Source organism: Rhinolophus sinicus, linkage group LG06 (assembly GCF_036562045.2).
Source record: "Rhinolophus sinicus isolate RSC01 linkage group LG06, ASM3656204v1, whole genome shotgun sequence".
NCBI classification, from domain to species: Eukaryota; Metazoa; Chordata; class Mammalia; order Chiroptera; family Rhinolophidae; genus Rhinolophus; species Rhinolophus sinicus.
Window position 1 is genome coordinate 121,656,940 of NC_133756.1, and position 15,430 is coordinate 121,672,369.

At 36.6% G+C, this 15,430-nt stretch overlaps 1 protein-coding gene and 1 pseudogene across 1 annotated transcript; both read left to right on the forward strand.

Moving 5' to 3' along the window:
• Window positions 1-4,071: 4,071 nt before the first annotated feature.
• Window positions 4,072-5,022, forward strand: LOC109436953 (olfactory receptor 51F2). The gene has a single exon (XM_019715834.2). The coding sequence runs from the start codon at window positions 4,072-4,074 to the stop codon at window positions 5,020-5,022; it is 951 nt and encodes a 316-aa protein (XP_019571393.2).
• A 4,067-nt stretch (window positions 5,023-9,089) lies between these two features.
• Window positions 9,090-10,007, forward strand: LOC109436968 (olfactory receptor 51A7; annotated as a pseudogene).
• The last annotated feature ends 5,423 nt before the right edge of the window (window positions 10,008-15,430 follow it).

Consider the following 15,430-nt stretch of genomic DNA (forward strand, 5'->3'; position numbering starts at 1 on the left):
GTTACATTTTGTTAATTATAATAGCATTATACTAAATTTTTACATCTCAAAGGATGTCACCTCTGTCATTTTCAATATTATATTGAATATATTTGCACATTTATAGAACCTGATACATTTTAGAATCCATTTGTCACTATTCATCAAAAATTCTGTGTATTTTTGATCAATAATGCTTTGAATTTATGAGAATGTTAATGGGTGAATTCATGTCTTTTCACTATTGAGTATTCCTATTGTCAGGAAAGGAATAAAGGACTTTCTTTATGTTTGACAGTAAATTTTTACAGTCCTCTCCTGTCCCCATCAAACACAAGGTTTTGTTATACCGACACATTTTGTAGTTTTGTGGCTACTGTAAATAAATCCTTAGTTTTATGAAGTTTCCTCAGTAATTAATTTTTATGAATAAGAATAGCTATTAATTGAGATACTGATCTTCTACCTGGTCACTTTGGTAGACTCTATTTTAAGAGTTTGCAGTTCATTCTTTTGAACTTTTCAGGTAAAAAAATCAATTAAAACCTAAATAAAGACTTTTTTTTCCTTTTAAAGGTAACACTATCTTCTTTTATTTATTTGTCTTTTTTCATTTACTAAGACTGTTCCATAAAATGTTGAATAATATTGCAATAGTAGGTATCCGTATTTTATCATTGCTTTTTAATAAAAATGCTTTTAACTGGTCACCAGTAAATATGTTTGCTCCAAATTTCTAGAAGCTATCTTTCATATGGGAATTTATTTAAAATATTAAGAATTTGATTCTGGATTGCCATTGAATTTTCTGATTTTTTTTCATCTCATGAGAAATCATATCTTCCTTCCTTTAATCTATTAGCATAGTCACACCATTGATAGATTTCTTAAGCTGAATATTTTTTTCATTCGTAAGACAAAGTCTACTGTGTCAAAGGGCAATGTTCTTTAAGAGCACAGTTGCATCTGACTTGCTAAAACATTGTTTATAATGTTTGCACGTGTCATCCTAAGTAATTAGATGAATAACTTTTCATCTTTTTATTCGCTCTAGAATAGGATTTCTCAACCTCAGTTCTATTGACATTTGGGGCTGGATAATTCTTTGTTGCCTTATGCATTGTAGGATGTAAGCATCCCTGGTGTCCAACCACTAGATGACAGTGGCACCTCCTCCCCAGTTGTGACAACCAAAACTCTCCAGGCATTGCCCTAGGGGGTGGGGGACGAAATTCCCTATTTTATGCTCTACTAGAATTTGTAAAATATAGAAATTCTCTACTTTTTTAAAAAAATTAAAGTTTGGTTGTCAGTGGAGTTTTACCTGGCATTGCCGTTTTTTCTGGCTGAATTTGATTTCTTGGGCTAGTTTGGTGATTAATGTTTTCCTATAAAATTATTCATTTTATATCTGTTGCTAAATATAGTGTTATGCATCTATTCCATTATATTTAAAGTTTTATTTCTATATCTATTTCATTTTCTTTTTAATTTCTCATGCAGTTAATTGTGACTTTTCTAAAGTTTTCTTGACAACTCTTGAAAGAAGTTCACATATTTTCTTTTGAAATAATCAACTTTGGTTTTATTGTTAACTCATTCATTTGCGCTTTTTTATTTTTGTGAATTGCTTCTTTTGACACTTATTTAAATATTTTCCCAGCATCTTACATTGAAAATATAAAAATGTAATATTTTATATCCTTGTTTTCTAATAAAAGTATATTCTTCAGACTATACATTGCACTTTAATGTCTTACCCCACAAGTTCTGATATGTGGTTTTCTCATTTTTATTCAGTTTAAAGGATTGTTTGTCTCATTTATATTTTTCTGTCGTAGAGAAGATATTTAATAGATGGATGTTGCTTTTGCTTTGGAACTTTTGTTATTTTTACATTTATAATAAATTATTATTATTTGTAGGTTAATTTAATAGTCAAGGTTATACAGTATGAAGATCTGAAAGAGATTATTTCATGTTTAAATATAGAAGAGATGGAAGAAGAAAGAGAGAGATTAGAGATTCAATAGAAAACATTTGGTAATTAATTGGCATGGTGAGCATCAGAAACAAAAAGCATACAGGATAACTCCCAGAACACTGATTTAGATAATTGGCTAATTTTTGTGGAAATTGTAAGTTTTAGATAGAATGTATAGGAGAGAAAACAATTATAGGGGAAAATGATCCATTTGGTTTTGAACACATTGAATTTGATTTATCTATGAGAAATCCATAAGACAATGTTCAAAAGGCAGATCTGTTTTCAGGAACCTGGAAACCAGAGAAGGCTTTCAGGTATTTATTTGAATTTTGTCTTTAAATAGGTGAAAAATGAAACTGTGAAAATGGGTGATATAATTATTTAAATGTCTTGAGAATGGGCAAAGGACAGATCTTTGAAGAATTCTGTATTTAAAGTTCTTGGGGGAAAAAAGGCAGAGAAAGAAACTAATAAATGGGAGGGGGAAATAATAGAGACTGGTGCCATGCAATACACGGGGAGAGACAATTTCCAGAAAGAAAGTTTCATCAGCCTAGTTAATCTAAGTGTTGGATAAATGGATCACTAAAATGAGTCAACCAAATCCAGCAGTTCTATTTTGATGTTGTTTTCATGTAGGTGGGTGTGACTTTGCCGCCTGCTTCCCTGGGCCCTTTGTATATAGGGACTATCAATGAGATTCATTTTCTGAAAAGCCTAACGTGCTTCATGTTTACACAATTCCTATGGAATTAACATAGGAACTTTAGAACTCTACTCCAAAGATGCCACATTGACCATAATGGGTCTCTGAAAGCACACATCTGAAAAAGATTTGTCAGGGACATTTGTCAGACTGGTGTAGAGATTCCTCCAATGCATTCCTCAGCCTTAGTGAATGAAGGTGTTGAGGTCATATATGAAGATTCCAACTCCTGCTCTTCTACTGCCTAACTGCGTAATTTAGGGCAAATTACTTAATCACTTTAAACATCAATTTTCCTGTATGTATATTAGGGATAACAATTTTTGTACTTCACTTGACAGTTACGATTATTGGATAAGATTATGGATATGAAAATGATTGCATCTGGCACATGGTATTTGTCCAAGAAAAGCTGGTTATTAAAGTTCTTTGTGTTTCAGCAGTAGCCTGTGCTATTATTTATCAAAATGTAGTGCTTACTGCACTGTATTAAAATAATTGCAAGGTTTGCCTTTCTCCCTCCTTTCAATGTCTTCTCTCCCTCAGTTTCTCTCTCCCTTCCTTCCTTCCTTCCTCCTTTCTTTCTTCCCTCTCCCATCTCTCTCAATTTTTCTTTTTTTCTCTTTTTTCTTTCTCTTTCTTTCCTCCATCTTTGTTATATATGTGATTTCTCTCAACAACTAGGCAGTGCTTTATAACGATAACCTTGGGGGATTATTTAATTGTTGAGTCATAATTTCCTCATATGAAAAATGCATATACTACTACTTACCTCCTAGAGATGATATATGGATAAAATTATACAATGAATATAAAAAACAATAATGCAGGGAACTCTCAAATATGGGAGTTATACTTACTTTTCTTAGGATGGTTCTTTGGACCAGCCTGTTATCATATATATATATATATATATATATATGTCTTGGGGGATATCTTTGGCATTCTTCTAGACATATCCCAGAAAAACCTAATTATATCCACATTTCAAATGAGACTTGATTTTTTGGTGCTTTTTTCCAGAATCAAGAATTTATTTTCAAACAATACTGAATGTTAGATTTCTCATCATATTGTTTAGGTATTCTACTGGGAACTTTTATTGACAAGGATGATTTAATTGTAATGTTTATTGCCACCAAAGAGAATTATAGACTTAAGAAACTTGATGTGGAATAATTCAGGGAACCTTTCTTCTTAACAAATGAGAAGTACTGAGAGGTGAAGAGAGAAGACTGTAGTTCTAGAAAATTCAGAAAATACTAAAGCTCTTGGAGAAATAACAATAGTAATTCAGTGAATCTGAGTGCCAGAAAGGTGTTCTAAGTGATAAGCTATATATATTCATTATGTGTCGTATTCAATTATTCAAATATTCTTGTTGTCTCAGTCCCTCATTATGTTGGAGCTCAATAATACCAATGATCAGCCTCTGACATTCCTCCTGACGGGTATCCCAGGCCTGGCAGCAGCCCAGGTGTGGATCTCCATTCCTATTTGTCTCCTGTATGTCACTGCCCTGTCTGGGAACAGCATGATCCTGTTTATGGTCATCCATGAGCAGAGCCTCCATGAGACCATGTATTATTTCCTTTCTATGCTGTCAGCCACAGACCTGAGCTTATCCCTGTGCACACTGGTCACTACTCTTGGTGTGTTCTGGTTTGAAGCCCGAGAGATCAACTTAAATGCTTGCATTACCCAGATGTTCTTTCTCCATGCATTTACTTTCATGGAGTCTGGGGTTCTGCTGGCCATGGCCTTTGATCGTTTTGTGGCCATCTGTGACCCACTGAGATATACCACCATCCTCACCAATGCCAGGATTGCCCAGATTGGGGTGAGCATATTGATAAGGAATGTTGCTGTCATGCTGCCGGTTGTGCTCTTTGTCAAGAAGCTGTCCTTCTGCAATTCTATGGTCCTTTCACATTCTTACTGCTACCATGTTGATCTCATTCAACTCTCATGCACAGACAACAGAATCAACAGCATCCTTGGTCTGTTTGCACTCTTCTCCACAACAGGATTTGACTGTCCTTGCATCTTGCTCTCCTATGTTCTGATCATCCAATCTGTCCTCAACATTGCTTCCTCAGAGGGACGGCAGAAAGCCTTCAATACTTGCATATCCCACATCAGTGCTGTTGCCATCTTCTACATCCCTCTCATCAGCTTGTCTCTTGTCCATCGCTATGGACATTCAGCACCTCCATTTGTCCACACCATCATGGCCAATGTGTTCCTGCTCATCCCTCCTGTGCTCAACCCTATCATCTACAGTGTGAAGACTAAGCAGATTCGAAAAGTTATTGTCAAGATCGTAATTCAGAAGCAGCTCCAAATCTAATCATTAGTTATCTCAGAGTAGAGATAAAGCCATCTATGAATGAATGCTTTGATAGTATGGAGTAATTGTCCCCAGAGTGCCTCGATATGCCTCCAACAGTTGAAACTATGCAACTTGTCAGTTATATGATATTTGCTTAGTTAATTTCTTTCTCAATAAGTCCATATTAATATCACATCAATTACGATTTTTTTCAAGACAAAGTGAGATAATGTATCTAAACAACTACTGATATTTGCAAGCAGTATGAGACCCCAATAAATTATTCATACTCTACAAACAATTCTAAAAGTCCAGATTTAATGTAGGAAATTTATTAAAAAGCCAGTTGTGCTTTTCTGAATAATATACAAAAAGCACTTCAATTAATTGGATTTTTTTCTTAAAACTCTCGATTCTCTGCATGCTTCAAATATAGCCATCCCATCTTAGAGTGAATACTAAACTACACATCAGTGTAATGCAACACTGGATCTTATGTAGTGGAGTTATTTTGCCCTTTATCATGTGTAGGGGCATATTCAATGTAAATACAAAATGCCATATCAAGTGCTTAGAATCAGTTACTTCTACTGTTAGCTGAACATTAAAAATTAAGATAAACTTTGTCCAGAATGCCATTGATCATTTTACCTCAATAATCTCATACTTTAACCAAAACAGAGCATCATGGTATGTTTGGTTGCCCATTATCAGTGAGAGATTATATCCTATATTTTTTTTTTTCTAAGAATGTGAAAAGTCAAAGTTAATAGTTTCTAGGTCTGTTTTCTTCAATGTTCTGCCTGACCTAATTTGTTGACTGCAGCCATCACCTCCAGCACATCCCATCTTGTCTTAATGTGAAGACAGAGTAACAAGTGTTGACTCACCAACATTGACTCATTGATTTGTTCTTATTTTGTTTCCGGCCTAAGATATTTTGCTAGATCTTATTTTGTATTCTCTACCTGAAAAACATATTCTCTCCTATAACATGCCACCAGAATTATACCTTTTATTTATTTCCAACCTTTAAAGTTTAGGGATGAATACAAATTGATATTCTCTTCTGAACTTGAGGGTTCAAGATACCAAGAACACTTGTGACTCTGGGCTTTACTTTCTGCTCTGTGAGATGAATTGCCTTCAGTGACCAATAAATGTGAAGCGACTGCATGTAGAACAATGAAGAAATGAGAAGTCAATGATACGTTTGAGAACTTGTGACCTACCTAAATCCATTCACATTAAAAATAAAATTAGACTTTGTGATGAACAAACAGGACATATCTGCGGGCAGAACTCCATATAAAGTCTCTGATAGCCTTAGATAGTGTCTACTATGGCATATTTTTGGAGCCACAGCTGGATCCAGGCTGCCTTACTAATGTCTGAGCTTGGCTCTCCCCAAAGCCTGCACCTGATGTGGGAGCAGGATCACAAGCGTTAAATCTATGACTGTGAACGAGAGCCCGCTTTCTGCATTTCCTTAAGAGAGCCCTTACTGACAGACAGTGATGAAGCAAGTGGGGTCACCAGGGCCTAGGTGTCTGTTAATTCTCAGGAGGATGTGCCTGTGCTAGAGAAAAGTGTGAGAGTGTAAATGGAGATATGGATTTCCAACAGGGTGCTGGATCAGAGAAGCTGCAGAATCTGACTTATCTGAAACTTTTCTACCCTTGCTCTGAGATAAGAAAACCAGGAGCCTGGTAGGTGTCCTAGAGACTCAAACTAAATTTCTGTAAGATAATTTTATGTTTCCCAATGAAAATCTGTCCTTTGTAGAGATCAACCCTATGCCTTTCAGAAGGATGGAGGTAAAAATGCTTTATGGGTTGTACAGCCTAAGGGATCAAGCTATATTTGAGACAACACTGACAGTTGAAAAGATAAGTGTCTATTTATAGGATGGAGTACATTTGTGTATTTGCATGATGAATACAGTTGGAAAAAAAAACCACAGTGTTGTCAACAGTTGTCATTTCTTTAGTTATCTGAGTTAGTTTGGGTGCTTGTTAAGAAAGGCCTGAGCCATGGAATCTTGGAAATGAGCCATTTTGTGGGGACTCATTGAACAAGAATGGACATTATGTTATCACTTTTCTCCCTCTGTCTGAAACCCACTTCCCAGGCAAGAGAACACTGTCAGCAGAATGATTGAGGCTTTTCTGGTCTAGAGCTGTTAAAAGGAGAGTTACCCGAGATATCGGTGATGCTGGTACCAAGAGTGTGAGAAGGATCAGGTCTAAATACCAGAGATAATCTGAATTGGTCACCAATCAAATGGGTAGACACAGAGAAGCCAAGAGCAATTGGAAAGGAATCTATGAACAGGGAGAGAAGAGCAAGGGCTGTGGCCATTTTGAGTAGGATTAGTAGCAATTACATGAAAACGATGTGAGTGCTTTAAGCACCGACTAGTAACAACTGTGGTGTGTGCTGCATGCCAAGGGAACATTAACTGCATTTGAAAGGCTGAGAAAAAATGGACACTCAATACTGTAAGTGGAAAATACGTTCTCTTCATCCAGGCTTACCACTTCCCTTCTCCATATGATACCCATACATACCACTACACCTCCTCCACAGCCCCTATCTCAGTCCATTTGAAGTAGATCTTTCAATTTTGGCAGCAGACGGGGGAGCATCTGCTTTCTATTTCCACCCTTCGCCCTGCAATTTCTTTTATTTGGATGTAACCTCCTCTTTGTCTACCCTTGACCAGAAATGCTCATAAACAACCCGTGAAAAGAGAAATGCTAGTGCCTGGCCATTGCCTCCTCACCACTTTGTGGTCTTCTAGCTGGGTCGTTTACCATGTAGGTCATGATAGCTGGTGTCAGAGGAGTCTCCTGCTCTGCTCCTTGAGGTGCTGCATTCTCTCACAATGCCCTGCCTCAGGCTACTGTCAAGTTCTGACAAACTGGAGATCTCTCTCAGTTTTTGAGTTTATGGTTCTGGGAGTGGTGCTGTGTAAGACAATTAAGAGGCAGAAAGAATTAAAAGAATATAGAAAAATACAGAGAGTAACACCTGTGTTTTCATGATTCTGATGGGCAAATTTAAACATTTATGTATTTGCTTTATGTAGTATTGTTTTTGTTAATGAATAAAGAAACATTTGAAGTTCTTTTTGACCCATGCTCCATTCCCTCCATACTCATTGTATCGTGATTGTGTGTGTGTGTGTGTGTGTGTGTGTGTGTGTGTGTGTGTATGCTTTGTATGCATAATTTTTTAGTCCAGGGTCAACAAACCTTTTCTTTAAATGGCCAGAAAGTAAATATTTTAGACTTTTCAGGCCATAAACTGTTTCTGTTACCTAGGTTTCTTCTTCTTCTTTTTAAATACCATCCTTTAAAAATATATTGATTTTTTAAATTAATTTTTATTAAATTTATTGGGGTGACATTGGTTAATACAATTGTATGGGTTTTAAGTGTACATTTATATGGGGATGAAAGGAGAACTGACTCTGGGTGGTGAACACACAATAAAAATATTTTTAAAAACCCCATAGGTTGTACAAAAACAGGCCATGGGCTGAATTTGGCTCTGCATTTTAGTCTGCCATCCTCTATGGTAGATCAATTTTATATTTTCACACACATGTACCATGAACAATAATATCAAATTTAGTCTTCCTTTAACTCCTGTTACTGTAGCATCTGTGGTTTGTATGAGTACACGACCACTGACCACAAGCATGATGTTAGAGCTTTTCCAGACTGCAATATATTCCAACTTAGTTTACTTGATGAATAAATCTCAAAAAGTGGTAGTTAAGAAAGGGTTACTGAGGCACCTCGGTACTTCCAGGTTATAGAGTTTAGAAATCCATTGAGGAATAAAAATAGACTTGAAAAATATAAAGGTCTTATATGAACATAATGAGAAGCATGTTTAAATCTACTCCATATTTTTTATATAGAAAAGTTACCTTATTTCTTGACACCTAAGGATGAACTGTATTTAATTTAACTGACAACTGAACTTATTTGTGTTAAGTAAATACAACTAAGAATTTCTGTTTGTTGTTGATATTATTATCTACCAGGAACATGTAAACAAGAGACCTGTTTATGATGTTTCCTCTCAATACCTCGGAAGTTGACATCTCCACATTCCTGTAGATTGGGATCCCAGGGCTTGAGCACATGTACGTTTGGATCTCCATCCCTATCTGCCTCATGTACCTCCTGGCCATCCTGGGCAACTGCACCATTTTATTTGTCATCAGGACAGAGTCTTCCCTTGAGGAGCCCATGTACTATTTCCTCTCCATGCTGGCCATCTCTGACCTGGGTCTGTCTTTCTCCTCTCCTCCCACCATGCTGAGGATCTTCTTGTTCAATGCCATGGGGATTTCTGCGGATGCCTGTTTTGCCCAGGAATTTTTTTATCCACAGATTCACAGACATGGAGTCCTCAGTGCTCCTCATCATGTCCTTTGACTGCTTTGTAACCATTCGCAACCCCCTGAGATATAGCTCCATCCTTACCAGCTCCAGACTGTTGCAAATTGGGCTGGCATTTGCTGTTAAAAGCATTCTGCTAGTTCTTCCTCTTCCTTTCACTTTAAAGAGACTCAGATAATGTAATAAAAGGCTATTATCACACTCCTACTGCCTCTACCAGGACATCATGAAACTGGCCTGTTCTGACAATAGGGTTAAATTTTACTATGGTCTGTTGCACTCTGCATGATGTCAGACAGTATGTTCCTTGCTGTTTCCTATGTGTTCATCCTGAAGACTGTTTGGGGTATTGCATACCATGGGGAGCAGCTTAAAGCTCTTAACACCTGTGTGTCCCACATCTGTGTTGGACTCATCTTCTATGTGCCAATCATCACCTTGTCTACCATGCATCACTTTGCCAAACATAAGACCCCTTTGGCTATGATTTTCATAGCTGATGCATTCTTGCTGGTACCACCCTTGATGAATCCCATTGTGTATTGTGTAAAAACTTTACAGATCAGAGTGAACATCCTAGACTAACTAGGCCTGGAGTCTAGATGATGGGGCAAAGCTGAGAGTTCCATTTATCTCTACAGCATATTGTCTTAGGAGAAGGACAATATTTGCTTTCAAGTGAGATGCTTCCATTGACTTCATAGTTCTTCAGTTACATTAATTAGTTAAGTAATTAATCAGTTAATCTCTATCAGGAATCTAATATACCACAGCTTTTCCTGCTTTTAAGGAAGAAGAGGCCTGCATTTCATAAAGTAGGTAGGAGCCCTGTTGCTGTTGTTTGGGGGGGGCGGGAGTTGGTGATGTTTATCTTCAGCTATAAGAATGAAGAGTGAGAATCTAGAGAAGTTTCTAAGGAGGAGCTAGGGAGAGTGGGCCTGAACTGTGATGTGGAGAACTCTGCAAGGTTCTGGAGCCATTTAGCATCTTTATATTTGCCTCCCTTATTTGATTCCTCATTGGGGTTTATATTAAACTCTTTACAATGTATCTAACTTTGTCTAAGTAAGTTTTCTTCCTTCCTACTCAAAGGGTAGTATATTGATCAGTAGCATCACCAGGAAAGTAATTCGATTACAGAAGCTCATGCCTTGTCAGCTTTTCAGTCAGAATGTGTATTTTAACAAGATCCTCGATGATTGGTGTGTACACTAATGTTTGAAAAATGCTGTCCCTAGTGCAAGGTGAAAGGGAAACCTAGAGGGTGTATTTTTCGCTGAAGTCAATTTTGAGAGAAATTGTAGGAGGAAATTATAGGTGGACATTGTCATTTGGCAGCCTTTCAAATAAAGGTAGGTATTGGGTCCTTGACACATATGTCTTTCTCATTGACTGTATTGTGAAACTCAACAACAAAAGGGCTGAGAATTATTCAGTTTTAGAAGTCTCCTCACAACAAAGTAACTTGTCCAGAGTTTGTGTTTGGTAGATGTATATCAACTTGCACTAAAAGAAAGATCTAAAGAAAAGGTAAATAAATAAAGGACAAATAAAATAATAATTCTGGAAGTTTCTGTGAAAAGAGAAAACTTGAAAACTAGTTCCTCGGGTTTTTCTAAGGTGGGGAGATTCAGGGGTGAATCAGGACAGTCTTCATCTATTTTCTGCACCTCTTGCCAAGAAGTTAATATTGACAGGGAATTTAGGGGCCGGCCTGGTGACTCAGGCAGTTGGAGCTCTGTGCTCCTAACTCCAAAGACTGCCGGTTCGATTCCCACATGGGCCAGTGGGCTCTTAACCACAAGGTTGCCGGTTCAACTCCTTGAGTCCCGCAAGGGATGGTGGGCTCTGCCCCCTGCAACTAAGATTGAACACGGCACCTTGAGCTGAGCTGCCGCTGAGCTCCTAGATGGCTCAGTTGGTTGGAGTGCATCCTCTCAACCACAAGGTTGCCGGTTCAAGTCCGCAAGGGATGGTGGGCTCTGCCCCCTGCAACTAAGATTGAACACGGCACCTTGAGCTGAGCTGCCGCTGAGCTCCTAGATGGCTCAGTTGGTTGGAGTGCATCCTCTCAACCACAAGGTTGCCGGTTCGACTCCCGCAAGGGATGGTGGGCAGACCCCCTGCAACTAGCAACGACAACTGGACCTGGAGCTGAGCTGCGCCCACCACAACTAAAACTGAAAGGACAACAACTTGAAGCTGAATGGCACCCTCCACAACTAAGATTGAAAGGACAACAACTTGACTTGGAAAAAAAGTCCTGGAAGTACACACTGTTCCCCAATAAAGTCCTGTTCCCCTTCCCCAATAAAATCTTTTTTTTTTTTTAAAGAGAGACTTTAGGAGCCACTAGGACTATGCCATCACTATTTAAGGGATAAGAGTCTAGGATTACTTTTAACACTAACATACAAGGTAGCTCCAGTCTGAGGATTTAGAAGCCAACCCATAGAAGAAAGAGTAAAAAGGCCCCATCACAGAGTACATGTCTTATAAACTACTGTGATAGCTTAGTCTTGCCGGAGAGGAGACAAGAGGAGCAGAAAAGCTAGGGACTCAGCCAATAAACACTTCCTCTGGTCTCAGCTCTGCCATTTCCTGGCTGTGTGGTCTTGAAAAAATTACTTTGCATAATACGTATTGTGTATTATGATCTATTTCATATGTACTTAGAAATGTTAAAAAACCCTTCTTCTACATTGTATGGATTAATAAGTTAATATTTTTAAAAGCTATAAGATCTACCTGTGGTCTTCAGACAGGTTTGTCTGGACAAAATAGTGTTTAGATGATTTCATATAAAAATATCAATTTACAAGTTATCTTGAAGGTGGGAAGATATGTTACCACATGGAAACACTCAGTAGAAACCCACTGAGAAGTAGCTAGTCCCTTAAGTTAACACAGTCCCCACTGCTCACAGTCTGAGTGTGTACTTGATCCACTTATTTCTATTATCACCTTACTCCTCTAGGTATTTGAACTAATGGATCCCTGTTATGAATTCTTAATCTCTCTCTCTCTCTCTCAACACACACACACACACACACACACACACACACACACACACACACACACACACACAGAGCCTGGAGGGCTTTCTTTAGCAATGAAACCAGCTAGTGATCTGGGTTTTGCAAAGCTTTTCCTGGTCTGCAGTTTCATCTGACTCCCATGTATCACTGTTACATTTTGTTTACAATTGGAATGTTCTTGCTAATACTTCTATCCCCCTGCACACTGTTAGAGGAGAAAAAGCATTTTTCCTCTCAAACCTATCAGTCAAATTGACGTGAAGCAGAGACAGAACAGAGCCTCCTGCTGGGCCAGGAGTGGTAATAGCAACCACTGGACAGAAAGGCTTTGACAGGATGGATGGGAATGTGGCCAGCGAGTGACCAGCAGTGAGTGAGAAAGGAAAGAGCAGTTCCGGCCTTGCTGTGAAGAAGTTCTTTTCTCCCCTACTTAGTGAAGTAATAAACACATGCAGGTAGCCAGCAGTGCTAAGAGTAGTTCATCTACCACTGACTTACAAAGGTCTATTCACAAGTGCTTTCAGCAGCCCCTAGTTGTGGTTTTCTGTCTATAAAATGAGGTGGTAGAAACTTAAAGAATCTTCCAGTGTAAAGTATTTTATTCAAATTTAATATGCATACAAAATTTAAATATAGTTATTTTAATTTCATTATTAATTCCGAATAGCCACCATTTATCAAATATTAATATCTCATGTGTCCAGACACTACGATATAGGGATTTGATTCGTGTAATCCTCACTATACCTAGTTTACAAACATGGGAACACTTGATGCCACATCACACAGGAAGCAGTGGGTTGAGAATTCAAGCCCAGGATAGTGTGACTTCAAACTCTTTGTTCACATCGTTCTACTCAGACTCAGTAAATACATGGAAGTCTGAGGTGGATATAACAAGGAGGAGGAAAGAGTAAACTTTGGGAAAAGCAGGGTTTCTCAGAGACCTCATTGCTATTGCCTCAAGACCAGGCTGTTATTCTATTCAGTTTTAAAAGAGTGTTTCATAGCAGGGGCTTTGTATTAAGGTAAATCTGAAAATAAATGTTGTCTCTCTAATTTTATAGACTTGGGGAATTCTTCAATTCTCAACCTCAGTATTCTTACTTGTGAAATAGAGAGACTAACTTATCTAATTAGTTAATAAGAGAGTGTATGAAATATACCTTGTGGAGAAACAATATAATATGAAGACATAACTATTCCTGCATTTCTGAAATGTATTCTAACATATTATTGTGTGTTCTTGTTTTGGCACTGAGTGAATTTAATTTGCTACTTTTCATTTAAAATGTGTTTCAAGGATGTGAAACAAGGATGTTTCAATATCAGAACACTTCTCAACACATTAAAGAAGACAGTTATGATTATATTAGTGGATGCTGAAAAAGCATTTGATAGGATTCGTTAAGTAAGCTTATTAAGAAACAAAACTGGACTTTAAATGAACTATTTAAATGTTATAATGTTTACCCAAAGATCTAGCAGCCAACCATTGTTGTAATAGGTGAAACACTAATGCCATTTCTATTAAAATCAGAAACAAGATTTGAATGTTCACTTTCATTCAATCTTTCATAATGGGTTGGTGATTCTAGTGAATTAAATAAGAAAATGAGATAATTTGTATAAATATTGATGAAAAGTTACCACCCATCTACTCTTACTTACATATGTTATATCCAAATAAAATAAAATAAATTGCTATAATGCATATGATAATTTGGTAAAATATATATTAATGCACAGTGAAAACTGTTTTTCTCTATCTAGCAATATGTAAGTGGAAGTAAAAATGGGTAAATGTTTTATTTATAATAGCAATAAAACCATACATTTAAGAACTACATGGAAATTAATTTAATTAGAGCTAATAATTTTATTGAAAAATACAAAACAGATATTACTAAGTGAAACATTTTTCATATATTATTGGATGTGAAAAATTATTATTATAATGTTGATTCTCTTACAGTCAATCTATAAAAACAATGTAACTCCTTTTAGAATTCCAAAGCCCTTATTTGTTTTGTGAGAGGGGGATCACTTTATATCACATATTAACAAACTCACAATATGAGGCTACTCTAATGGATCAGTGGCATATGATTATATATATGACACATATATATCAAAATCCATAAAGTATCTATAAAGCAATGTACACCCATATATGTATATATGTGTATTTAAAGATGACACACATAGTATTTTATTTTGGTGAAAAAAAGAGAATGTATTTAATAGATTTTGCCACCAGTTCATATTCACCTTGATTAATATAAGTTTGGACTTATGACACACAAATGTTTAAAATGAAAACTATCACAATTTTAGAACAAAAGCATGAGACTATATGTAGAACATAGGAGTCAAAGCTACTTTTTTAAAAGCAACATATGAAACACCAAAATTATAAAGGAAAATAAAGGTGGATATGATTATATAAAAGTATATTTGCTTGCTTGAATAAGGCCAAATACAAATACTGTATCGATAAAGGCATAAAACTTGGATCTCTTGCAAATTTATATTTAAAACATAAACAATACAATAAAAATGGATGAAGTTTATTTGAAGAGGCTATTCATAGAGGCAGTAACAAAATAATCAATACATGTGTGAAACACGTTTGTTCTTACTATTAGGGAAATTCAGCATATAGTTAAATATGGTAATTCTCACTAACAAAATTGATGAAAATTTAAGAACAGTGGTAACAGTGAGTTTTAATGGATATGCAAGAAAAAGGCACACTCCTACATAAGTTAGAAATATGAATTTGATGTGCCTTTGGGGAAAGGCATCGACCAATAAATGTTGAAATTAAAAATGTAGAACCCTTTGCAATCAGCAGTTGATGATCTGGAGATCAGTCTTATAGAAATAAAAGCATAAGCGTACATGAAGAGCTGCATAAAAATGTTTATTACAGGATTGTTTAGAGTGCTTTAAAACGCACACTTGTAT